The sequence below is a fragment of the Taudactylus pleione genome, unplaced genomic scaffold, assembly GCF_031769625.1.
Source record: "Taudactylus pleione unplaced genomic scaffold, aTauple2 ptg000040l, whole genome shotgun sequence".
Lineage (NCBI taxonomy): Eukaryota > Metazoa > Chordata > Amphibia > Anura > Myobatrachidae > Taudactylus > Taudactylus pleione.
Window position 1 is genome coordinate 8,579,457 of NW_028284442.1, and position 27,952 is coordinate 8,607,408.

The 27,952-nt window shown below is 41.7% G+C and overlaps 2 protein-coding genes across 2 annotated transcripts in view; one reads left to right on the top strand and one right to left on the bottom strand.

Moving 5' to 3' along the window:
* METTL25 (methyltransferase like 25) overlaps positions 1-27,952 on the top strand; it is a 326,584-nt gene that overhangs the window by 8,733 nt on the left and 289,899 nt on the right. The window lies entirely within an intron of this gene.
* On the bottom strand, positions 621-27,843 carry CCDC59 (coiled-coil domain containing 59). The gene is made up of 7 exons (XM_088454389.1): positions 27,518-27,843; positions 21,618-21,849; positions 8,064-8,108; positions 7,173-7,217; positions 2,960-3,004; positions 2,238-2,328; positions 621-963 (listed from the first exon to the last, which is right to left on the bottom strand). The coding sequence occupies exons 1-7, from the start codon at positions 27,804-27,806 to the stop codon at positions 802-804; spliced, it is 909 nt and encodes a 302-aa protein (XP_088310515.1). The 5' UTR covers positions 27,807-27,843; the 3' UTR covers positions 621-801.

Below are 27,952 nucleotides of genomic sequence, written 5' to 3' on the forward strand. Positions count from 1 at the left end.
ATACTAGTATTTATAAGAATGGACAACAATTTCCAAAACAAAAAACATAAGCTATCAACATATTAGTTTTACATAATTCTTCCAATACATAGTTGCAGGAAAACTCATTGGCAGCATTCCCACTTGTCAGATATATCCTATACAGACAACTGAGAAGTTAATTGATCACTCTCAGACCCAAGTTTTCTGTTTTTAATTTTTTTTTTGTGGAATTTGGAGATTAAAGCAATGAATTGGCCAAAGTTTAAAACTTAATATCTAAGAATATTCTTGAAGAGAATCCCTATTTACACTCTTTAACATGCTTTTTGTTAGCTTGCACAATAAAGGCTACGTTCTGGAAACAATTCCCCGTCTTAGTTGGCTCTTTAGTATACCTGTATTTAATAAAACAAACCAATTGCAAATAGAAACACCTTTCTGAACCATAATACACTTTCATATTATGCATATACAAGAAAATCCTATTGCCAGATAAATATTGAGTTATATAGATATATAGTGCCATCTGAATGGTTTCTCATTAAAGAACTAAATGAAAAAACAAAACAAAAAAACCCCCCAAAAACTTATTTTAGGGATAGAAATTGGATGTTTAGAGAAAGTCCAAGTCAGACCTACACAGTTGAATTTTTATTTTTTTTCCCTGCTAAATTCTTATAATGGTGTAAGAAAATCTTGTTTAAAAAAAAACAAAAAAAAACCAAAGCCAATTTTTGCTAAATCCTCGCAGAGGAAAGGATGCTGTGTGACTGGTAACACCACTGACAATACACTACAAAACAAACATAAAAAAATAAATTAAGTTTTGCTCTGTATTTTTTTTAGCAAGTATTCCATTTGTACATTAAAGTTTGGCTGTCCTTTCTTTGTTTTTGTGCTTAAAATTTTATAAGCTTCCATTTTTTTCTGTTTGTAGATTTTTAGTGCTTCTTCCCTTTTCTTCCTGTTGTTCTCTGCCTCCTACAATAGAAAAAAAAGCATGAGGAAAGGACGTTAGTAAATGAGACTTACTGCTTCATGGGCCTTGTCATTAAGATATGGAATAGGGCATTTATTGGCACAAAACACAAATTAAACTGATGTATGCCCAACAACCAAAAGCAAATTGTAGACAAAGGATTCAGAAAGAGCAAGAAAAATAAAGGTTATGTTATTAGTGATGTGAATAATCTGAAATATATATAAAAAAAATCATATTTACATAGCTAAATAAATCCACTATGCTCACTTATCGCTTCCCGTGCTCTTCATTTGCTTTCCTGTGCTCTGACCTTTTTTTGTGTTGGATGGTAAATGTGTAAGGGGCTCCAACCTTATGGAACTCACTTCCCCACACAGTTTGAGAGGCCTCCACTCTAGAATCCTTCAAAAATAGACTCAAGACTTTCCAATTCACCCAAGCATTTCACTAATGTCCCTTTGTTTAAGCTTATTTTGTAGTGTAAAGGCAAATGTAAAGCACTTTGAGTCCTTTAGGAGAAAAGCGCTATATAAGTAAAATTATTATTATTATTCAGAGCATGCACTTCTCTGAATGGCCAGCTGGAAGACTTAATATGTAAAAATGCAGTGTTGATTTGGGAATTCATAAATGGGGAAAGGGCCATTTATGTAAGAGCTTTCCTATCTGAAATATCAGCTTTTTGACCCATGCCAGATGCAATTAGAGCACTGACCATCTAGCTATGGCTCTCTAATGGAGTAGGTACATGGTAAAACTTTAGTGTTATCTGCTGAGGTGACAGGTCTGTAACATGGAATAATAAGTATTACTTTAAGCAAAAACAAAAGTTATAATTTTAGCACTTTAATCCTATTTCTTTTATTCTCTGTATGAGCCTTATGCACACTGATGAGCCTGTTGAGCTGTTGCACATATCCATGATGGAAATACTACTACAGCAAAAAAAACCTCGTCTAATGGAGTTACTTCTGCTGCATAAAACAATACTGCCACAGAAAATAAATATATTTACATTTTCTTTGGAGAGCGCGTTGTCGCAAACCCCTTGCCCCTAGCATGCGCACACCAAGAAAACATCAGTGTTAATCTACTTTGCAGATCTCCTTCCCTTTCGAAAAAGCTCTAGAAACAAATGCAAATGAACTTTATAAGATTTATATGTTCCTGGATATGAACATATACATGTACAACAGTTATGTTATCACACCAGAGTGTGACAGGCCTGACAGAAGTAACTCGCCATAAGGTACACAATGTTCAGCAGCCTTACTTCTCTTTTCTTTGCACGTTCTAGCTGCACTTTTTCATATTCTTCTTTTGCTTTCCAATATGAAGTTTTCTTCTTACATTTCTTTCTAGGTCTTTACATAAACATTAGAGTTAACATATTGCAGACTAAAACAAATTACTTAACATTTTTAAATGTCTTCATATGTGTAATCTAACAGGAAATAGCAAACAAAACAAAGTGTTTGGAAAAAAAATGACAAAATAGGACTTGTTATATAGCAGGGATGGGGAACTTCAGGCCTCGTATAAAGTCAGCGGAATCATTTGGTCTGGCCCTCTTGAGATTTTTCTACTAGCCTCATATGGCTAGCAGAATGGCACCCTGCTGCCAGAATCTATGCAGCAGTGCCGCCTGGAGTGTCCTTAGGGCGCTACAGACTGTCACACCGCTGCCCTTACAACTCCCCGGAGCCTCCTCAGGATGCTCCGGGATTTGCTGTAATCACTGGCAATTCTGACCCCGTTCGGTGTAACATCACATGGAGGGGGCATGGCCTGCAAATGTTACATATATCAAACTGGCCCTCGGCAGAAAAAAGGTTCCCCACTCGTTATATAGTATTTTTTTTCACTATGCCCTGAAATATGCTGCTGTTAATCCTACTGTAATAAATTCTGCATCTTCGTACATTTCAATAGAAGCATGGTGCACAATAAGACCTGGTCCTCTGTTATATATAATGACAAATGCACAGAAATTACCTTTCACAAGATTGCTCATCATTATAGTTTGTAGGCTGTTGCAATCTAGAATAAAATAAGAAAAAAATGAATAAAGCACATACCACTATGAATTGCTTTAAAACAAAATGATATTAACTACCTAATAGTTCACGACTTCATGTCATGGAAGCATAATATGCAAAAGTACAGTGATGGTAAACACCATCTCCAAAATTGCAGATAAAATACAATAGTACAGTACCTCAAACATACAATTAGAAAATTTTAGCCTACAGCTGCCATTGATCTCCGCTTTATGGTCTCTGCAATAAATGTGGTATTTGCATACTCTGTTTGGCCAATAGGCACTTCAGGTTTAGAAATAATCACTACGAGGGGTATTCAATATGAGAGCGAAAAGTCTGTGCTGGACTTTTCGCTCCACATCGGAGATTTTCCTGGGAGAAAGTATCGGGCGCGCGCCCGCTTTATCCCCGTACTCAATATGAAACCTACAAAAACGGGAAGGTGCGAAGTGGGATCTGCGTAAAAAAAAAACGAATTTTTCCTGGAATAAATTTTAGGACACCCCTAAAGTTGTAAAAACATGGGGGATAACTATGGGTACCCCCGTTTTATCCTGCAAATGAAAGTCGGGGATTTAAATGGCCGCAGCAGGTGTTTTTTCCCGACATTGAAGAAGTTTTGCATTAGAGAACTAAGGTTTTTTTTTCCTTTTTTTAAGTGGTCCATCAAATTTGGGGTACATGAAAATGGGTACTAGCATATTTTTGTCCCTAAAGTAAGTTTTAAAAAATTCTGCAACTATGCACCTGCCGCTAATAGCCTATTCTAGAATACAACTGCCGCATACTTGCAGAATAGCCCTGAACCTATTTCCCTATTTTTGAACACTTTTTCCCATTTTTTTTTTTACCCCAATTTTTAAATAAATTTTTTGGGGTGTCCCTATTTTTTTTTTAAGTTATTTTTAAAATGTCATTCCCAGGGGTGCAGGCTATTTTTTTAAGCCTGCACCCCTAAACCCCAATTCTGCACTTTTTTCGCCACCTATTCAGTGGTGAAAAGTTATCCCAGGTTTTTTTTTAAAGACTTTTTGAACCTGTGAAAAGTCTTTGAAATTGAATATGGTGTAAAACCAAAACCTCAGAAAATGACGTCATTGGTGCGAAAACAAAGCAAAAATTGCGTTTTCGCTCCATATTGAATACCCCTATACATGTGTTATAATAATGCCAATTAACATAAAGAAATGTAAAGTTGCTGTATATTGCTTTTTGTTTTTTATAAATTTGAAAAATAATGAACAAACATATACTGAAAAAAATAAACAAATACATCAACAAATATATTGCAAATTGCATTAGCAATCATTCTACCCTTCAGCTTACAATCCAAAATATAATCAAGAATAAATAAGTTTACAGTTACTGTGCAAGCTAAACAAACTAACAACGCCACCCACGTCTTAGCTATGCATACTTTGGTCAAGGTAAATTACATACCACGAGCCTTCCACAAATATATAAATTTCTTTTTTCCCCCACTTTTTTTTTGTACAGACTATATTAATTGACAAGATACAAGTTCCATCATGTACACGTAATCAAGCCCACAAGTGGCGAGACACACATCTTCCGGCGGTGCCGAGGGGTTCCTTGCACCATTACACGGGGAAACTACCACTACCATACTTTCAGGTACAATTCTCTCTAGATGCTCTCATATCTAGTCCAGGGTAAGTTCCTTGCAATGAAATCGCAACTAGGACCACCCTGGTTAACATATACAGACAGCAAAAGCAGCCATTTTCTTTATTTCAGCACCCTTCTTTGCTATTTACTGCCCCTGGCAGTGTGAGTTGGGAGCAGATAAGTGCCCTGGTTCTGGATATTTTAGTTCTGAAGCGGGATATACACAATGCAATCTAGGTAGTTTTGACCAATCTGTACGACCATTGTATAGTGTGTACACCCAACCAGTCCTTTATACATGTTGATGTTAAAGTTAACATTATGTTCTGTATGTTTGGCAGCCATCTTGTACCATTTTTGTGCTAAAAGTTATTCATAAACCTATTTCACTGTCAGCTATATGACTTGAAAGAGACAATAAATGTTTACAAATGCTTAGATTAGACTCTCACCCACTTAACTGGCTGTTTCTGAGAAGCAATCTCAAGGATAGTAGGTGGGGGTTTAGAGACTTTTACCAACTGCTACCAAAGTGCGGTAAAATGTAGCTGAACAAATTCACTGCAGAGAATATCTTAACCCACCCCTTGTCTACGTGTTTTTACTCTCTCCAATCTGGTCGTAAACAACAGATTCCTGACAGAGAGCTCTTTGGGCCCAGTGAGGTCCAAAGAACCAGATTCCACATTGTTCATCCTTGTCACATCTGCTGTTCTGCGTGTCAGATGGGACGATGCAATGAATGATGTAGTGCAAATCATGTAACGTGTACACACAACTGCACAATATATTTGTACTATCTTTCCTCTGAAGAAGTCACCTAAACAGTCATTGATCTGCAGGATGATTGCATAGTGTACAGGAGAAAAAATACAATCCCAACACACTAAATTGTGCAGAAGAGTGCATAGTGTGTACACTCAATATTGTGTGTTCCAGGATTAATAAATCTAAAAGACTGTCGCATAGTTTGTTACATCGTTCAAGTGTGTACCCTGTTTTACAGCCAAAACCCTACTAATTTTAACACTGTCTTTTTTCACATAACTTATTAACCCTTTTGATACTAGTTTGCACTATTGTAGGCACTGTTCTGCTGCATGTGATAGATACCTTGCTATACAGGGCTAGTTATTTCAATGTATGATGTGTGTGTATATTGTGGTGTATAAATTACACCTGCGGATTTATTATTCCAATGTCCATATTCTTTGTAACTTGTATGCATATTTCCTATTCAGTATGGAAATGATAGTTTACATCAGTTTAATTTTTATTGTTGTACAAAATAAACCACCAGTAGTAGGTGATTTAATCTTCAGATCTGGTTTTTCTCAACACAACTGACTGAATATTACACTGTTCAGGTATTTCAGAAACTAAGAAATTGTTACATGTACCCATTACCCTGTACTGCTGAATAACTCTCCCTACTGTGAAGGGACTAGAGAGTAGTAATATATTCTCGCCTCAGCCTGCTGCTTATACAACTGCCATTTGTTATATCAACCATTAGCAAAAAATTATTTCATGATACTTATATATAACATTTTGGGTTCTAGCAGTTGGCAGTGATAACCAAGCAATTTAGCACATTTTTTCCTACTGCATGACAGACAACTATGGTGTCTGTGGACACATGTGGTGTCTACAGAGGACACATAAGCACTGTTTAGTAATCCTACAGTTACTAACTAATAATATTTTGGTATCCTATGTGATTATCTGAACTATAACTGAGTCTCCCTCTTTAAGACACACAATTTGGTTGTACTGCTCGTTATCTTATACAGTCAGGTGCATAAATATTGGGACATTGACAGAATTGTCATATTTTGGCCTCTATTCACCACCACAAAGGCTTTGAAATGAAACAAACAAGATGTGCTTTAACTGCAGACTTTCAGAATTAATTTAAGGGTAATTACATCCAAATCAGGTGAACGGTGTAGGAATTATAACGGTTTCTATATGTGCCTCCCACTGTATATACCAGTAAAAGTTAAAATGTAAGTATTAATACCCAGAAAAGCATGGACCCACAGTTTATTGCTCACTTGCATAGAAAACCCCTTTCTATGAGACCCATGTACCTATACACTGCTTTTAAGAGAAATCAATCAAAACGAACTCCTCCTCCAAACTGTGCTGTGAAAGCCTAGACAAAGTTGCAAATATCTGCCAAAAAACATTGCTGGTACCCTGACCTGAACATGTGGTGTTCAAATTATTTAAAATATCCCTGCATATAAAGTTGTTCTATTACGGAGATCCCAAACCTAGAGTTAATGTATCTTAAGTCACACTTTACACCCACTTTAGTTATAACTGGAGCAGCGCTGACCTTGGGTCTATTCCAAATAGTGTCTGAAGTGGTGTATGACTAAAGTACCATAAAAGTTATTAAGTAGCTTGATGGTGATACCTCCACATATTGTGCCAGGTATTTAATTTGATTCTTGCTTTAGAATAGTCTATTTGCTAAACAATAAGACACCGTTTGCCTTTGTTATCTATAATGACAACACTCAAAATACCTTTCACAAGGCTGGTCCTCACTGTAGTTTGTATGCTTTTGCAATCTACAAGGAGAAATAAATGAAAAGGGAAATGCAGTAAATGTATGACATTCAGAATCTACAAACAATCTTCTGTGTAACTGAGAAAATACATCTTAGTGGATAAAATTGATGCTCATTCAGTCTTATTTAACCACCTTTTGGTCTAGAGCAGGGGTGGGGAACCTTTTTTCGGCCGAGGGCCATTTTAATATATATAACATTCGAGGGCTGGTGCAGGCCCCGCCCCCTCCATGTGATGTCACATGGGGGCGGGACCACAATCGCCAGTGATTACAGCAATGCCCAAAGCATCCTGAGGATGCTCCGGGGATCTGTAAGAGCAGCAGTGTCAGTCTGATGCATCCTAAGGACGCTCCAGATGGCACTGCTGCATAGATTCTGGCTACAGGGTGCCAATCTAGGCACCCTGCTAGCCAGATGAGGCTATCAGAAAAAAGCTCAGAGGGCCGCACCAAATGATTTTGGGGGCCTTACACGCCCCCGGCCCTGAGGTTCCCCACCTCTGGTCTAGGGGGCCTGAAAGCACAAACCTTACATTTGAAAGAAGGGAAGACAAATGTATAGCGGCTGCTTTATTTATTGGGGTTTCTAATGGCATCATTCTGGGTGCTATGCATTAGTCAGTGTGGTACAATCCTGTAGTAATGGGACAGTTTGGAATGGAAAGGGGAGGAGTTTTAGGCAGTTGGGCTTCTTCCCAGCATTGACAATGTTTGAATGCCAAGTACAGTACTTAGCTGACTTTATCAAATATTTGTCAACAATAACCCTGTGCAGACGAAGTAAGAATGTAGAGGAGTGTTAGTTTGCCTCTGTTACAGACCAGGACATACACACAGAAATTACCTTTCACAAGGTTGGTCCTCACTATAGTTTGTGAGCTGTTGCAAGCTAAAAGAAAAATAGGGAAAATGTGTATAAAATAAATACAGTTCACCATAGTTTTACTTGAAAGCAAATATGCAGAATGTATCACCTAGTAATTTACATGATTTCATGAAATGGAAGCATAATATCCCACAAATAGTGGTGAAGGTAGGCACATTCAGTGTGCCAGTCAGTAGACAATGTTCATAGATTTTTACTCCACAGGCTCCTTTGGGGTGATTCCTGAGATATCGTCACATTACGACCCTCACAATATGTATCTCAAAATAAACACCAAAAAAAGAGAAAAAAACAGTGTAGCTAGTAATAAAACAAAATGTATAGTGAAGAGATATTCAGTGAAAATGCACTCCACTCGTGCTCACAATAGATTTCCCACACCAATGATATCAAAGACTCGTACCGACTGTGCCTTTGTAATTTAGCATAGATTAGGTTCTTTGCTTATCCTGGACTTCCTTCACTTCCATAAATGTGTCACATCCATATGGAGAGATATACAGGATTAAAGAAAGCCTCCAATAGTGTATTAAGTTTAAAACACACAGAAATTTAATAAGTATAATAAAGACTCGTACATCAATCAAAAAATAAAACCGCTTATCTGTCTGGTACAAGAAGGTTAAAAGGGTATTCCGCTCAACGCGTTTCGTCCCGCTTGGAATTCTGGGGACTTCAGGAATAGGAACAGCGTACGAGTCTATGCTAAATTACAAAGACAGTCGGTACGAATCTTTATCATTGGTACGGGAAATCTGTATTGTGAGCATGAGTGGAGTGCATTTTCACTGAATATCTGTTCACTATTCCCAGTATATTTGAGATAGATAGATATATATATATATATATATATCTATCTATTTGTGTATATATGTAGTTTAATTACTAGCTACACTATATATATTTTTTTGTTTATTTTGAGATACACACTGTGAGGGTCGTAATGTGAGGATACCTCAGGAATCACCCCAAAGGAGCCTGTGGAGTAAAAATCCTCTATGAACATTGTCTACTGGCTGGGTACACTGAAGGCGCCTACCTTACACAACTTTTTCATATTTACACTTTGATGGTCTACTGATTAAACTATCCTGGGGAAGTAATTGGCTGCCACCTTTAATTTCGGAGTGTATAATTCACGTAATAATTTAATTATTTAATTTATATTGTACGTTTATAGCTTGTCAATTTTGAGCTTTGTGCGCCACTTATATCATTGAGATATATATATATATATATATCCGCTGACCTGTTCTAGTTCTTTAGTGATTTATTTTATTAAATGTCCATGCGGATTTTATTACATAGGTAAGACCATTCGCTCTTTCAAAGAACGTATGGCACTACACAGGTCCGCAATTAGAGCAGCAATAAGTGGTAAAAAATCAGAGCAGCCTGTGGCTAGGCATTTCTTTGAAAACAAACACAACCTGGCTAGTTTAAGACATATGGTCATTGACCATATCCCTGAAAATCCAAGAGGTGGCAATAGACATCAGGCTTTGCTGCGTCTAGAAACCAGGTGGATTTACCTGCTGGACACTGTAAAGCCTAAGGGTCTTAATGATCAGCTCTCCTTTTCTACTTATCTGTAATGCAAGTATATATAGCCTTGCCTTTTGTATTTTTTTTTGTAGTTTTATGTATCCTTAGGTTTAATGTTGATTATTGTTTATATCTATATATCTTTGTCTAGCCTCAATAACAGTGGCACTAATAGGACAGATAATGTCATTAGGTGTACTACAATGCGGAAATGAATACAAGGGATTTTGACTTGCTAATTATGCATCTTCTTATGCATTTGTTTGTGATATATGTGTTTTTTGACTTGTTGATACATTTTTTTGCTTATTAACAAATCGCTTATTCTAAGGGATTTTACTTAAATGGATAAACAAGTATCTGCTTTAGCGTTGTATATATGTCTGCACCCAATGTTTTTAACCCTCTTTGTCCATAATGTTTACGCTATATCTATGGTATGGGTGCACTTTCTCCGTGTTATTGTTATTATCTTGTTACCGGGGCAATGCGCGCCCTTCCAGCGACGTCATCGGCAGTGGCCGTGAACTCGCGAGTGTGAGGGAGGCGGAGTTGCTTTGGTGGCACACGCGATGGGGGTGTATAAAGGTAGTGTTTTTTCATTACATGTATGTCCTGATGACGAGTTTGGATTAAAACTGGAAACGTTGACTTAAGTGACTGCAGTCATTGCTTTATTGATAAGCCCGAAGAGTGACACTTCTTTCTGCTGTACTGTTTGTTGATCCCAGTGAGCACCACGGCCTGATACAATTCAAGGGAGTGCCTGCATCCATTGGTATTGTATGTGTATATATAGATATAAATATAGATAGAGATATATATAGAGATATAGAGAGAGAGAGAGAGAGAGAGAGATAGATATAATATGTTGATATTGTATAGGAGATCCCCACCACATAAATTGACACTGATTGAAATACTGGTTAAGTTTGTCTGCAGTACTGTGATGGTGCTGCCAACTGACTAATTACTATACATACTCAAAAGAAGGAAAGAGTGAGTCAGTTTCGATGGTGCACTCATATCTCCAAATTATATGAATATAAAACCAATTTTTATTAGGTATGCTTTAAAAAGGAAGAAGACTGACATCCATAAATACAAATACTAAATAATGAAAATACCAATACAATGATATATCTTAATAGAAAAAAAAAACCACAGGGTTAAAGCAAAGTATTACAATTAAGAGTATTGTGAATAAGAATGAAAGTGATTAAAAAAAAAGATATGGTAAGAACTTACCCTTGTAATCTCTATTTCTACGAAGTTCATAGGGTTCCACAGGATACCTTGGGGTATAGGCAATGGCGGTAGTCATCGGACACCAGAGTTAAATTTTCAGCCTCCCAGGATGCACTGGGGTCCCTCTCCTATACCCCGACCCCTAGCCAAGGCAATCAGTTTCGTAACAAGCCGGAGGAGGAGAACAAAGAGAAGAAAGTCTGGAACACACAAGAATCTCATGGTCACCAGAAGGAGATGGAAAAACCAGTGACCACATCAAAGTCCATCTGCAGCACAGGTGCGACAGGGCGAGAGTCCTGTGGAACCCTATGGACTTCGTAGAGATAACAAAGGTAAGTTCTTACCTTATCTCTTATTTTCTACTTCAGGGTCCATTAGGTATCCACAGGATACCTTGGGGATGTCCCAAAGCAGTATCCTTTAAGGGAGGGGACGCTCCTGTGCTGGAAGGAGAATCCGTCGCTTGAAGGAAGCATCCTAAGAGGCGAAGGTGTCAAATTAATAATACCTCAAATGTATGGACAGAAGACCATGTGGCTGCCTTGCAAAGCTGAACAGCAGAGGAACCACGGCGAGTTACCCACGAAGGACCCACTGATCGAGTAGTGAGCTTTAAGAGAGGATGGTACAGAAAGGCCCTCATGAATGTAAGCCTCAGAAATCATATTGCGAATCCATCCTGCCAAAGTTTGCTTAGTGGCAGGTCAACCCTTCTTATGGAAAGCGTAGAGAACAAACAGAGTCCGATTTCCGAAAAGAGCTGTTACGGTCAACAAATCCTTAGAGCCTTTACAACATTCAAGGAGGCCTCACCAGCAGAGAGGTCTGGGGAATTAAAGGACGGTACTATGATTTCCTCATTGATGTGGAAACTAGATACCACCTTAGGTAGGAACCCAGGGCGAGTGTGAAGCACTGCCCTGTCCATATGGAAAATCACGAAGGGAGGGCGACATGGGAGCCCCCAAATTTGACGCCCTTCTGGCCGAAGCAATGGCCAGAAGAAAGTCTTAGCTGTAAGCCATTTTAAATCCACTGAGCCCAGTGGTTCAAATGGTGGTCCTTGGAGAGCCCTCAGGACCACAGCCAAATCCCAAGGAGCTACTGGTCGAACAAAGGGAGGTTGAATTACGAAGTACACTTTACAGAAGTGTGGCCATCGGGAAGTGTAGCAATCCTACGCTGAAACCATACAGAAAAAACAAAAACCTGCACCTTCAGGGAAGCAAGGTCAAGAACGTGATCTAAGCCCGCCTGTAGGAAAGCCTGGATATCCTAAAGACCTGAGGATCATAGCATCTAGGGCGACACCATTCAAAGAAGGTATGCCACGCTCTGTGGTAAATTCTTGCAGAAGCCTGCTTCCGAGCTCTGGATCTTAAGAGTGCAGTCTCAACAGCCACGCCGTCAAAGACAGATGACCCAGGTCCGGGTGATGGCAAGGACCTTGAGACAACAGGTCCGGACGTAGAGGCAACAGCATCGGATCGTCTACGGAGAAACTCCGAAGATCTGAGTACCAGTGACGTCTGGGCCACGCTGGAGCTATCAGGAGCGTGCCGCCTTCTTGCTTGAATTTGCTAATAACTTGAGGAAGACTGGAGAATGGAGGGAAAAGGTATGCAAACTGGAAGGTCCACCGGACCCACAGATTCTACCAGAAGTGCCTCTGTGTCTCTTCTTGACCCATACACAGGAAGCTTGTTGTGTCGGAAGGCCATGAGGTCTATCTCTGGAAGGCCCTACTTGTTCACCAGTAGCTGAAACACCTCCTGGTGAAGAGACCATTCTCCTGGATGTACGTCTTGACGGCTGAAAAAGTCTGCTTCCCAGTTGAGGACTACTGGTATGAACACTGCCGAGATGGCAGGCGGATTGCCTTCCGCCCACACTAGAATGCGGGACACCTCTGTCAGGGCCGCCTGACTGCGGGCTCCTCCTTGACGGTTTATGTAAGCCACCGTGGTGGTGGTGTCAGACTGTACCTGCACGGGTTTTCCGTGGAGGACATGTCTTGTTTGTTGGAGAGCCTTGAATACTGCCCAAAGTTCCAAGATGTTTATTGGAAGCTCAGACTCTGCTGGCGTCCACCTTCCCTGGAAGAAGTGTGGACCAGTCACTGCTCCCCAACCTCAGAGACTGGCGTCCATAGTCAGAAGGACCCAGTCCGCAATCCAAAAGGGGTGCCCCCTGTTCAGTTTAGTAGTCTGCAGCCACCAGGCCAGAGACAGATGTACCTCCGATGAAAGCACCATTGTCTGTGTCTTTATCCGGTGGGGCAACCCATTCCATCTGGAGAGGATCAACTTCTGCAGATGTCTGGAGTGAAACTGGGCGTACTCCTGCATGTTGAACATCGACACCATAGACCTCATCGCCGAGTGAATAACCACCCAGCGACTCTGCAGGCAACTGCGTACTTTTACAAAAAAACAGAGTTGCAGATGCACTATGCGATCATTACTGTATACATTTAAATCAATATAGAATTTCAGAGGTAGTTTGCATATCAATGGCCACTGATACGGGCCTACCCACCAGCGTCAAGGTCACCTCATTGAGCAGGTCCCTAACACTCTGGGGTTCACATCTGGGATGCAGGGCACCCCAAAAGTCAGCTCAGCCAAAGACCTCCCCAGGGCATCACACGAAAAAAAGGGTGACAGTGAAGTGTTAAAGTATCAGGTGTGTAAAGTAATTAACTAGTGTTATAATAATAAGGGTAGAATGTGTGAAAAAATACATAAATAATAAACAAACATGAAAGTGATATACAAAGTGACTATATGTATTTAATGCTGATGCTCTGGAGAGGTCCAGCCAGAACAGCTCAGGGGGCCCCACACCCAAACGCTCACCACGTATCAGTGGCCATTGATATGCAAACTACCTCTGAAAATCTATATTATAAATTTAAATGTATACAGTAATGATCGCATAGTGCATCTGCAACTCTGTTTTTTGTATGTCACTTTGAAATCTCAGCATGATGGCACCTTTCATTACTATTAGGGTGTACAGTCTAGAGCCCCTCCTTATACTTCATATTGTGTATTTATACACACATCTGAAGCCTGAGATTGCTCCAGTCTATATTTGTACCCCTCCCCCACCCCCTCATATGTTTTTAAGCAGGGACTTAGCATTGACTGCACAAGGCAACAGGCATAATTACAAGTAAGTCCTATTAATATTGTTAGTATCAGTTTATTTGGTTTGGGTGTGGGGCCCCCTGAGCTGTTCCGGTTGGACCTCTCCAGGGCATCACCATTTAATACATAGTCATTTTGTATATCACTTTCATGTTTGTTTATTATTTATGTATTTTTTCACACATATTCTACCCTTATAATTATTATAACACTTGTTAATTACTTTACACACCTGATACTTTAACACTTCACTGTCACCCTTTTTTTCGTGTGATCCCTGGGGATGTCTTGCTCAATGAGGTGACCTTGACGCTGGTGGGCAGGCCCGTATCAGTGGCCATTGATATGCAAACTACCTCTGAAATTCTATATTATAAATTTAAATGTATACAGTAATGATCGCATAGTGCATCTGCAACTCTTTTTTGTATGTCACTTTGAAATCTCAGCATGATGGCACCTTTCATTACTATTAGGGTGTGCAGTCTAGAGCCCCTCCTTAAACTGCATACTTTTGCCTGCAATGCAGAGATCTTTTCCTCCGTTACAAAGATCCTCTGATGTTGAGAGTCCAACAGGGCTCCGAGATGGAGCACCCTCTGTGAGGGAACCAGAGAGGACTTCTTCCAGTTTATCAACCAGCTGTGAGCCTGCAACACAGAGACTGTCAGTTGCAGATGGTACTGAAGGATCTCTGGAGACCTTGCCAACAACAGGAGGTCGTCCAGATAGGGCAACAAGCGGACCCCCTGCATCTGCAGGTGGGCTGCTATAACTGCCATGACTTTGGTAAACACTCGAGGCACCGTGGCCAGACCAAAGGGCAGTGCCTGAAATTTGAAGTGTTGGTCGACTACTGCAAACCTGAGGAAATGCTGGTGTGCTGAGACAATGGGGATATGCACGTAGGCATCCTGAATATTTAATGACACTATAAAATCCCCAGACTCCATCGCCATAATGATGGAACGCAGGGTCTCCATCCTGAACAGAGGAACCCTCAAGAATTTGAGTGATTTGAGGGTGGGCCTGTAAGACCCATTGGGTTTCTGTACCAGAAAGAGACTGGATTAATACTCCGATCCCCTCTGGGACAACGGAACCAGCACTGTAACTCCAACCTGGAGCATAGAGTGGATCACCTTCTGGAATTCCAGGGCCTTGTCTTGATCCGTCCGAAGGCCCCTGGTGAAAAACCGGCTGGGAGGCCTCCGCTGGAAGTAGAGGGCGTACCCCTGAGAGACCACTTCTCTTACCCAAGTGTCCACGGTTGTGAGACACCAGCACTGGGCGAACTGTAGAAGCAGGCCTCCCACTAAAGGGTCCCCCAAGGGGAGGCCCGTCCCGTCAGGCTGAAGGCTTATCGTCCGACTTGGGAGTAGGAAGTCTTGTACTCCAAGCCTGCTTCCTTGGCTTGGCAGATTTATTGGCACCTGCCTAGGAAAGGACAGCACTTTGGACTAACACTGGGCCCTATAGGGCAGAAAAGATGAAGTACCAGACCCTGATGGGACTGTAGACTATGACAGACACGCAGACTTAGCTGCTGCCAGAGTGGCCACAATTTTGTCCAGATCAGGGCCAAACAGGACCTGTCCATTATAAGGGCAAATATTCCAATCCCTTTTTGGAATCTGCGTCTGCTTTTCAAGAGCACAACCATAGGGTGAGGCGAGCCGCCACCGCTGCTGTGGAGATCCTGGAAGTGAGGAGCCCTATATCCAAGGCTGCCTCATTAATGTACGTGGCTGAGTCTCTGAGATTACCCACTAACTCCACCTCAGGTGACGAGTCAGTGTCTAGAGACTCCTCCAAGCGATCAGCCCAGCGCTCCATGGCTCAGGCCACCCAGCACACTGCCATAGCCGGTCTGGACGCCCGCCCCCCCCCCGAGGAGCAGAGAGGAGGCGGGCCCGGGGAGGAGCGCTGACACAGCCTGACAAACTGCAGTGGAGAGACACTGTGCAGTGGGGGAGGTGCCGGCGGTGAACAGGGAAGGCGCGCTCCCCTGGCATGCATTTAACCCCCAGGGACGCTGGAACTTTTCCGCTCTGCCGCAGCCCGCTGTCCCTGGGGCTTGTGGAAGCGCAGTTTAATACCTGGCTCCACTCGCAGCCAGTCACCAGGGAGCCCCCTGTCTGGGGACTCAACCATGTGTACTCCGGCGGGACCCGCCGCTTACCTGTCCCCTTGGATCTGGCCACAGTCCGGGTGGCCCGGGGTCACCGCTAGCCTTGACCCCAGACCCCTACCAGCATCTACGGATCGGTACCGGCGTTCTGGTGCGGCGGGGTGAAGGAGCGACAGCTTGGACGTCTGTACAGACTGTCCATGCTGTACTACTCTAGATGTGCAGACACAGCTGCCTTGTAAAAATCTTCAGGGGCTGTAACAGCCCCACTCTGTAACAGGTGAACAGACTCCTGGCTGGGCACCCATGAAACTGATTGCCTTGGCTAGGGGGTGGGGTATAGGAGAGGGACCCCCGTGCATCCTGGGAGGCTGAAAATTTAACTCTGGTGCCCGATGACTACCGCCATCGCCTATACCCCAAGGTATCCTGTGGATACCCTATGGACCCTGAAGTAGAAATACTATGCACTGTTACATATCCTAATAATTTGTTGTTTTTGTGTCCTTGTTAATTTTTATGTATGTCCAAATATTAGTAAATATTAATTTATTCTTATGTGGTTTATTCTTGTGTGTGTGTATATATATATGGATATAGATATAGATTATATTGTATGCTAAAGGTGCGTATCCACTTGCAGATAGTGGAACGAAAGTACGACTGTAATCGTAGTTGTTCTTCTTCACCTGCAGTGCCTACGCCGAACGACATGTCATTCAGTGTAGGCACCCTCCCTCATCCCTGAACATGGTCAATGTGTCATTATTGGCATATTGACCAGCATATACAGGCAATGATGTCAAAAAGGAACATCGGGTGTGCGCATCACTGGTCGTTTGACATTTTCATGCCCGATTTGTGCACAATTAATGAGCGATTTAACGTTATCGTTCAATTGCTCATTTTAATCGGCAAGTGGATACCGCCTTAAGTATATTTTTCTGTCAGAAGTACCATTGAAATAGATCTTATTGGTATATGAAACATTCAAAAAAGAAACATTGTAGACACTGACACTGGTTCATAATGTTTCATACTAATTTGTGGGATTGGTATGAAATTGTTTGGGGGAATGTGTGCTTTGGGTACAATAAGGTACATTTATATTTATATCTATTTTATGTCACGTGTATGGGTGTCACTCTTCAGTGTGTCACGGCAGAAAAAAAGTGAGAATTACCACTCTAGCTAAATTGCCAGATAAATTATTGGTTTTAAACTGATTTGGATCATCTATATCATGCGTCCAGATGTACAAACATTTGTGGTTTTTGCAATCACATTAAGCAGTAGAGCCAATAAAATGAATTGTACAATATATGTAAAATGAATTTTGCAGTGCAGGCTTAGATTTAATTAAAATATAGGAAACTACCGTATATACTCGAGTATAAGTCGACCCGAATATAAGCCGAGGTACCTACTTTTACCACAAAAAACTGGAAAAACGTATTGGCTCGAGTATAAGCCTAGGGTAGGAAATGGCAGCATTTGGTAGTGCCCCCCAGTAGTAATTCCCCCTGGTTGTGCCCCCAGTAGTAATTCCCCCTGGTTGTGCCCCCAGTAGTAATCCCTCCTGGTAGTGCCCCCAGAGGTAATCCCCCCTTTCAGTGCCTCCAGTAGTAATCCCCCCCTGGTAGTGCCCCCAGTGGTAATCCCCCCTTTTAGTGCCCCCTGTAGTAATACCCCCTGGTAGTTCCCCCTGTAGTAATCCCCCCCTGGTAGTTCCCCTAGTGGTAATAACCCCTTTTAGTGCCCCCTGTAGTAATCGCCCCCTGTAGTTCCCCCAGTGGTAATAACCCCTTTTAGTGCCCCCTTTAGTAATCCCCCCCCCCCCCCCACCCCAAGTAGAGAGAGAAGTAATAAGAATAAAAAAAAAAACACTTACCTGAAACTCCCGCTCCTGGTCCCGCCGCTTTGTATGATAGAGACGTCATTACTCATGACATTTCTCCCATTACCCACTGCTGGAGCCGGAAGATGGCTCCCGCAGTGGGATCAGCAGCAGCCGCTGAGAGTCTGACAGACTCTCAGCGGCTGCTGATTACAGCAAACACGCAGCTGCCGGCTCCGGCGGCTGTGTGTTTGTGCTGTGTAGCGCTGACCGAACTCCGTCCGGTCAGCGCTACACTTCACTCGAGTATAAGCCGAGGGGGTACTTTATCAGCACAAAAAATGTGCTGAAAAAGTCTGCTTATACTCGGGAAAAAAAAAGCTTGTGAAAAAAAGACAGCTGCAAATTACTGCGCAATTGTGCTGTATATTTAATAGTCTGTATTTAATGGGATGTAGTAATTATACTGATAAGCGGAATGCCTGCGTTTAGAATACCGACACCAGAAACCCGACACCAGTCAGAAACTATTATCAGAATTTGCTGGAAAGGAATTAAAATTAATTTAATATATTTGTGGATTATGCTATTATGGTTAGAAAAACACTGCTGCACAATACATTACAATACTGCTGTAATGTTCTATATGAAGAGAAAGGGAAAAATCATTTTGCACAAAGCTCCTAGTATAATTTTGGCTGTACCATAGTGGATAATCAGCTCCTTAAAGGTTAACACTGTGATTTCATTATTTACCATCTGTGTTTAGTGTGCGGCTTGTTTATGGTTATACTGCTGGTTTAATTGCTGACATACTGATATGTTTAGAGCAATTTGTATTTTTGTTACTGAATATTTTATGTAATGTACATTTACATGGTCAGTCACTGGTTTTAAACATTACATTTACTAACTGGCACATTGACAGCAGCGCTGTAGCTTTCTGTTTGCTACATTCTTATGGTGTGCTGCTTGCCACAGCAGCTAAGGCGTTGGGTTAACCTTTTCCTCTCCAGGTGTTTTTTCCCTGTTTATTGCCTATTTAAAATGTACTGTATTTATTAAACAAAGATTGCAGAAAGATCATGAGTAAAGACATTTAATTTTAAGGGGTAGCCGCATCTCACGGGTGTGAATCATCTCGGCAACAGCCACACTTTAAGGCTGCTCGTAGCGCCATAGGGCTCAGAGCAAAATTGTGCGAATTCGGGCTCGCAGCAGGCTGCGAGATGCAGTGCCGTTAGCGTTTTAACGCCATGACAATGGAAACTCGCACCCTTCATGGCTATTTAGATTGAGCCCGAAGATTTTAAGCTACACAAAAATAGATTGTGTTCCATAGTTGCTTTGTCTAGCAATCCTCACAACAGAAGCAATACTAACCTAAAAAATATAGGAAAGGAGAAAACTGTATAGTGTCCATCTATACATCCCCATATAGACAATGCATCTGATCTTAATAATCAAGAATTAAGTAATCTATATAATAAGCGAGAAAGCGTGTTTGTCTGTTTGTCCTTTATGCACGGCCAGAGTTGTGGACCTAGCTCCACCAAATTTGGCAGGAGAGTGTAGTTTGACCAAGATGTCTAGGTTGGAACTTAGTCAGGGCCACACACTATCAAACAGTCCCTAAAATTGGGGACAATTAAATTACAAAGGTTCCAGGGCTGGCTCAAGTCAAAATTGGCAGTTGGCCAAATACCTGTCAGTCTGACCAAGGGCGGTATTCAATTAGTTTTGCAGAAGAGATAACGTTTCGCCTGCCAGACTTTTTGCCTACATCGCGTATTTTAGCTGCAGAAACTTATCATGCGCATACCTGCTGATCGCCCTATTCAATTCCAAAAGACGTGAAAACAGCAACACAAAGTAAGAACAGGCGGAAAGTGTTGCCAGAATTGAGGAAATCAGCCTGAACCCCCCCAAAAAGATGCAGAAACATTGGGGATCAATGTAGTAGTGCCCGATTAGCCCTAATTAAACTGTTTGGGGTACTTAAGTTGGTACAATTGCCTCTAATTAGCGTCTTTGCACAAGTGTTGAAGAATAGCATTAAGCAGTTTTTTGGGAGAAAATAAGTAGTCCTGTCACATTTGGGGTACTTGAAAATGGGTGCAAGCATATTTTAAAGTCGCTAAAGTGAAGTTTTAAACTTAAAAAAATGCACCTGAAGCTAGCACCTGCAATAAAAAAAACCCTCACCCATACTTGCAGACCCCCAAAAAGTCTATTTCGCTACTTTTTATGTTTGTACCCCCACATAGTACTTTTTTGCCCCCAAATTCAAACTACTTTTTAGGGGTGTTCCATACTTTTTTTTTTTTAAGGGTTTTTTTGACAGTTATCCTCTGGGGGCCAGTTCCAAGGGTTCCGAATGGTTTCCCCACCTTTGACCCCAAAATAAACTTCAGAGGCAAATCTTTTTTGACTATTACATTGCATTAACTTTCCACGAATGGAATTGAATACGGAGAAAAGTTTCCGACAGGCAAAAGTCGCAATCGGCGATACTTTTTCGCGGATCTCTGCTTTTCTCTTCTAATTAAATACGGGCCCAAGTGTCAAACACCTGGGTGTTTACACGGAGCAACAAAAATCCACATCTCAACTATAGACGGGACAAGAAGCAGAAGAGATCGCCGACCTCTGACATTATCAAAAGCCGCAGCGAGTCACTAAAGCTACAGTCCCCACGAATACGGAGAAGGCACAGTGCGGCAGGAGCAGCGAAGGTGGGGTAGTAATAGGGACAGTGAGTCACCATTAAGAACGGCCATTACCTTGCGCACTAAGCACCAGACAAGTTTTCCCACGCTCCAACTTTGCACAAAAGCACTAAACATTGGCTATTTGTGTTTTTTACTGCATTGCTTACCCAAACTCCATCTCCCCTCCTCTATTTCTTCATACATCTTTTAGCGATTTGTTTTTTATATATATTTTTTTATTTATGCAAATACATCCACCCTGTGTCACACACTAGCACGTTCAATTAGTGCTCAATGTGGTAACATTTATCGTCATGCACACAGTCACACATCACTTCCAAGTGCTGTATGGGTCTGCAATCCCGCACGCAGTCTGGCAGCAGACTGTCAGCGATTGACTGCTGCCTTGTCTGGGCGGGGGGCGAGCAGCGACTGCCTCCTTGGACGCAGCTCAGATCAGTAATGCATGCAGGAGACGTGACGTCCCCTGCTGCATTACCATATTACAGCTGCTACCATGTTATCAGCTGCAATAGCATATCAGTCCACAGCTGATTCACCCCCTCTGTTCTGCACTGATTTCTGAAACTCAAGTGATTTTTGGAGCTATGATTTCTGTTCTGTTACTCAGTGTGCTCCTGATATACCCAATTCCAAATGGTATGAGAATACGCCTGCTCCTAATTTGCATAGTTATCCAGGTCATAGACGTGGAAAATGTAAAAACACGCAAGGCTTCATGTGTACTTCAGGGTACAGTCTTCAACCCGGGCAATGCCAGGTATCCCAGCAAGTAATGAATAAAAGCAATTCGGTACTTTACACTATTCAGTTCTTTACCATACCCACTTCATAAAAATGTGCTCATCATTATAGTAATCTTACGTTACTTCTGTCTCCTCCTCTGGTGTCTGGGAGGACTGGAGATCTGGTTTCCGTCTTCTTTTTTCTTCTTTTCTCAATTTCTCCTCTTCAGCCAAGTAGAGATGTTTCAAATGTTCAGGATAGTTGTCAGTGTACAATACTTCTTTAGTAACATTGGCCTGCTTTTGCTTTCTTAATAGCTTTTTATACTCAAACTGAACTTTTTGTTTTCGCCATAAAGCAAAGCCTTGTCCTACAGAAGAAGCAAATTTAAAGCAGAAGTCTTAAGTTACAGTATAAAGATAAGTCACTAAGGCTAAATTACTTAATGAAGGAACTTTTCAGTAATCAGGGTTACCAATCTTTATACCCCTTTCAGACTAAAGCAGCGTATCCCCTAGTAGACATGGAAACGACAGCATGATTACAACATTGTAATTGTGCTGTCATTTCCATGTCTAGTGTGTCTAGACTGAATGTTCACTCGTTCAGTCTAGGCACATCCAACATCCCCGCACATGCTGAACCTGACTGGATCGTCAGGTTGACCAGCATGTACGGGCGATGATAGATGTCGGAAACTACCAGCGGGCACGCGCATCGCTGGTAGTTTCCGACCAAAACATGTCCAATACATGCACGATTTGCAAGCAATTGCACGATAACGACATTGTTATCGTGCAATTGCTTGGTAAAATCGCTAAGTGGATCCCCCCTGTAAGCCCTGGGAAATTTCTGTGTATCGACCCGGCAAATTCTCAGGCTTCAGCCTGACCTGGTAAAGAGAAGGGTCGGGGATCCAGGACTTTCTCCTGGGTTGTTTGCATTAACACATAGCAAAAACCCGGGTCGAAGCACATTCAGATTGTAAGCTTGCGAGCAGGGTCCTCTTACCCTTATGTATGTCTTGTATGTATGTCTTTTACAACCCAGTATAATGTTAATTCAAATTGTAAAGCACAACGGAATTTGCTGCGCTATTTAAGAAACTTAATAAATAAAACCAGAGTTTTTGCTCTATTGTGTGAAAGGGGTATTATCATAAAAACTTTCTAACAATTGCAATATTCTGGTCTCTTGGAAAAAATAAACAGGTCAGTGAAAGGGACCCGGGAAGCAAAAGTTGTCTAGTTTTTGTGAAGAACAAAAACACAGATATGGAGGGGACAGATGCCGAGTTGAACATAATTTTTGCAGACTCATCTTTACTGTTTTCGTCCTGCGCATGCACTGTAGCCGAGCGTATGCTAGTACTGGCAATTCCAAGTCGTACACAATTCAGTCACATCTCCATTTGCAGCTAAAGAGGCGTAATGGGCCGGTAAGGAGGCGCTCGGACCTAGGCAAAGTTTAGCGACTGTCTATGGATGGAACTGCAGACTATACAGAGTTGTGTGACTGTGTAAATATTCCCATTTTCAGACTGATATATTGTACCATTGACAGGCTGATAATGATGGATATAAAGCCAAGTGTATGCACAGTTGTGGTCATGTCGGATAAATATTCATTAGAACATAGGTTGTTATGTGCTACAAGCCATGTCCATTCGCCTATGTAGATTAATATACAGTCAGGTCCATAAATATTGGGACATTGACAGAATTTTCAGATTTTGGCCTCTATTCACCACCACAATGGTTCTGAAATGAAACAAACAAAATGTGCTTTAAATGAAGACTTTCAGATTTAATTTGAGGGTAATTACATCCAAATCGGGTGAACGGTGTAGGAATTACAACAGTTTCAATATGTGCCTCCCACTTTTTAAGGGGCCAAAAGTAATGGGACTATCAACTCAAAAGCTATTTCATGGACAGGTGTGGGCTATTCCCTGATTATTTCATTATCAATTAAGCAGGTAAAAGGTCTGGAGTTGATTCTAGGTGTGATATTTGCATTTGGAATCAGTTGCTGTCAACTCTCAATATGAGATCCAAAGAGCTGTCACTATCAGTGAAGCAAGCCATCATTAGGCTGAAAAATCAAAACAAACCCATCAGAGAGATAGCAAAAACATTAGGTGTGGCCAAATCAACTGTTTGGAACATACTTAAAAAGAATGAACGCACCGGAGAGCTCAGCAACACCAAAAGACCCGGAAGACCATGGAAAACAACTGTGGTGGATGACAGAAGAATTATTTCCCTGGTGAAGAAAAATCCCTTCACAACAGTTGGCCAAATCAAGAACACTCTCCAGGAGGTAGGTGTGTATGTGTCAGTCAACAATCAAGAGAAGACTTCACAAGAGTGAATATAGAGGGTTCACCACAAGATGTAAACCATTGGTGAGCCACAAAAACAGGAAGACCAGATTAGAGTTTGCCAAACAACATCTAAAAAAGCCATTACAGTTCTGGAACAACATCCTATGGACAGATGAGACAAAGATCAACTTGTACCAGAGTGATGGGAAGAGAAGAGCATGGAGAAGGAAAGGAACTGCTCATGATCCAAAACATATCACCTCATCAGTGATGCATGGTGGTGGTAGTGTCATGGCGTGGGCATGTATGGCTGCCAATGGAACTGGTTCCCTTGTATTTATTGATGATGTAACTGCTGACAAAAGCAGCAGAATGAATTCTGAAGTGTTTTGGGCAATATTATATGCTCATATTCAGTCAAATGCTTCAGAACTCATTGGACGGCGCTTCACAGTGCAGATGGACAATGACCCGAAGCATACTGCAAAAGCAACCAAAGAGTTTTTTAAGGCTAAAAAGTGGAATGTTATGCAATGGCCAAGTCAATCCCCTGACCTGAATCCGATTGAGCATGCATTTCACTTGATGAAGACAAAACTGAAGGGAAAATGCCCCAAGAACAAGCAGGAACTGAAGACATTTGCAGTAGAGGCCTGGCAGAGCATCACCAGGGATGAAACCCAGCGTCTGGTGATGTCTATGCATTCCAGACTTCAGGCTGTAATTGCCTGCAGAGGATTTGCAACAAAGTATTAAAAAGTGAAAGATAGATTTAGGATTGGTTAGTTTGTCCCATTACTTTTGGTCCCTTAAAAAGTGAGGCGCATATAGAAACCATTGTAATTCCTACACCATTCACCTGATTTGGATGTAATTACCCTCAAATTAAATCTGAAAGTCTGCCGTGAAATCACATCTTGTTTGTTTTATTTCAAAATCATTGTGGTGAATAGAGGCCAAAATATGAAAATTTTGTCAATGTCCAAATATTTATGGACCTGACTGTATATCAATGGGGGTTTCTGCTTGATCTACCGAAATCCCAAGTATAATATTCCAGTGTAGCAGTTGTACTGAATTATGAATTGTACATATTGTAAATAATTTCTTAGGTGTTTCCTTTAACAATTTCCCATGTGAAAAACTGGTGAGGAATGAATAAAATATAACTAGTGCGTAAGGCAGGATTATGTTATTTGCTTGGTTAATGCTGTGTAAACTACAGTAATAACTTAAAATTAAAACAATAGCTATCACACTACTAAACGTTTTACATGACAAGGATTGAAAAGGGGCTATGGTTAGGGCTGCACAGCATATATAGCATCTGACTGGACCTGCTATATGTATTGTCTATTTCAATTGTTCCTAACAATCAGGCAGCAGACCTAGCTGTACACAGGAGTGCTATGGGAGATCCTTCAACATGACTCCTTCCACCAGGTACAAAATGATCTGTTCCAGGACTTAGTACTTAATTTAGGGTTACAGTCACCTGTTATTAAAACTCTTCTCTTCAATTAAGGCTCCCATACATCAGCAATCTGAAAACCACAATTGAACAATTTGATGATTTATTGTCCGATTTTAGGATTTCCGAATCTAGCAATCTGAGCCCATATATTACAGATCATTTTCAGTGATTTGCAGATCGATTGCAGCAAACACAGGATCTGCCAATCTTGAAAGGCCCATCATTTTACTAGTAATGGTCTGCAAATCTACTGATTATGCCCATACACTAGCAATCTATAGCTCCAATCCATCTGTGACATCCAACATGTTGGACAATCTGATTTAACAATTCCAAACACTTTTTGGTTGCTAACTATGATCTGTGAAGCCCATACATTGCAGATTTTTATACACAATCGATTGCAAATTGCAGAATTGCCACAATCGATGCTGATGTATGGGGCCTTTAGTCAGTTTAACATAGGTGACTGCAATGAAAAATTTGGTGGGAAGTCCAGGAGCAGAGTATTGTGTACGTGATGGAAGGGGTACCGAAAAAAAAAAGTGACTTTCACCCAAAACTGCATGCAAATAGGAGTGACATGTTAGCGGACAAACGGGAACACAGCAGACTGTTACAAAGAGGTGCAAAGTTCCATCATTACAATTACACAAATAAATAAATCGCAGAGATGACAAGTCTGTTGCATGGTAAGTGTATGCCGTGTATCATGTAAACCAGTGATTCCCAACCTCTATCCTCACGGCACACTAAAGCTGTCCACACACTAGACCAACTTACATCCAACCGGCCAACTAGTTGATTGTTTGGAATGAAAATCTGGTAAGGTATGAAAGCAAATGACAATCAGCAATTTGCTCCCAAATGCCGGAATATGGACAAAAACTGTTTGAACAAATTGTTTACATAAAACATTTAACAAACTTGTCTGACTGACCATTTATCTGTTTTCTGGTATTTAGGAGCAAATTGCTGAACATCAGTTACTCCCATACGTTACCAGATTTTCATTCCAGCCAATCAACTAGTTGGATGAAAGTTGGCCTAGTGTGTGGCCAGCTTAACAGTCCTGGTTTTAGTAATATCCATGATAGTGCACAGATGGTTTAATCAAATAACTGAGGCACTAATTAAATCACCAGTGCTCAAGTATGGCTGAAACCTGGACTGTTAGGGGCATATGTATCAAATCTTGATGTGAGATAAAATTGTGAAATATATATCACCAACCAATCAGCTCCAAACTATAATTTCTTATACACAGCCTGCAAAATGTAAGTTAGAAGCTGATGGGTGATATATATGTCTCACAAATCAAGCTTTGATACATATGCCCCTTAGGGACCTATTCAATAAACTTAAAAATTCTCTGGAGATAATTAGCTTTAGAACTCTCATGGAGTTCTAGCTAATTATCGGTGGAATTTATCATTCCACCTCTCCATAAGTATCTATTCCGAAAAGCTGTCATTTTTGCGATGACAGGTTTTCGGGAAATAGATACACTATTCCCTGCCTACACTACCTTATCGCATCTGGAAACAGTGCTGCGCATGCCCTGTTACATCTGTAAAACCAGCGCATGCGCAGCACTGCCTACGGATGCGTTAAGTTTGTGTACCCCCCCGACCCCCCTCCGCTCATTCCCCCCCCTACCCCCCCCGACTTACCTGTCCGCGGAGCAGCCTCCGGCTCCGTCCTGCTGGTCTTTCATGTGGTTTCCCAGCAGACCACATGACAGATTAGAAAAAAAACAAAAAAAAACAATTTTTTTTCTTTTTCTTAACTTTCTTGTGCTCTGTTGGGGAGCACACATGTCCGACCAGCCTCCGTAGCCTGAGGACGGACCAGAGCGCCGGAGGCACTCGTCGGGGGACTTGCGGATACAGGTAAGTTTCAACTGCTATTCGCCACCTCACAGTGGCGAATAGTGACTGCATCAAATTCCGAAAATTTATAATTTTCGGAATTTGATGAATACCACAATTTCCACATCCCCATACTAATTTATGGTTACATATCCCGTTAACCAAATAAAAATCAGTGTACCTGTATAAAAGTGCCTGAGCTAACATGTTTATCACGCATCATGTAGAACAGATTATACGATGACAACATACGTACACGTAGTAAGTGTAGGGTATGTGGTGTTGGCCACATACGTGTATATGTATGATATTACTTTGCAGTGACACACGAGGTCAGTACATGGGACGCTCAGACTGATGCACTCACCTTCCCCCGCACTCCCAGCGAACACCTTCTGCTGCGGACCCGGCCTCCATCTCTGCTTCGTGTTTCCAAAGTGCTGGCTTTCCGAGCCCGGCCTCCTCCCAGCCTGTGCCCGAGAGACCCGGCCGCCTCTCATCCCTCCTCTGCCCGTTACCCACTGCCCTCTGCCGCCTCTATCGGAGGTTACATGTCCGCCGCCTCTCTCATTCCGTCCCCTATTACTAATGGCCGCTCTCCCTCTGGCCCGGGCTCCCCTTCTGTGTTGAGCAGGCAAAATGCTGGAGTCGGCCATCTTCCTACACCCGCATGGGTCTGAGTGTACAGTACACCCGGCGTGTCCAGTACTAATGACATCATCATCCCGTCATGTGGCTGCCTGCCGCTGCCAATCATTACACTGAGTCACTGATGTAACAGTAGTTATGGGATGAGACCGGG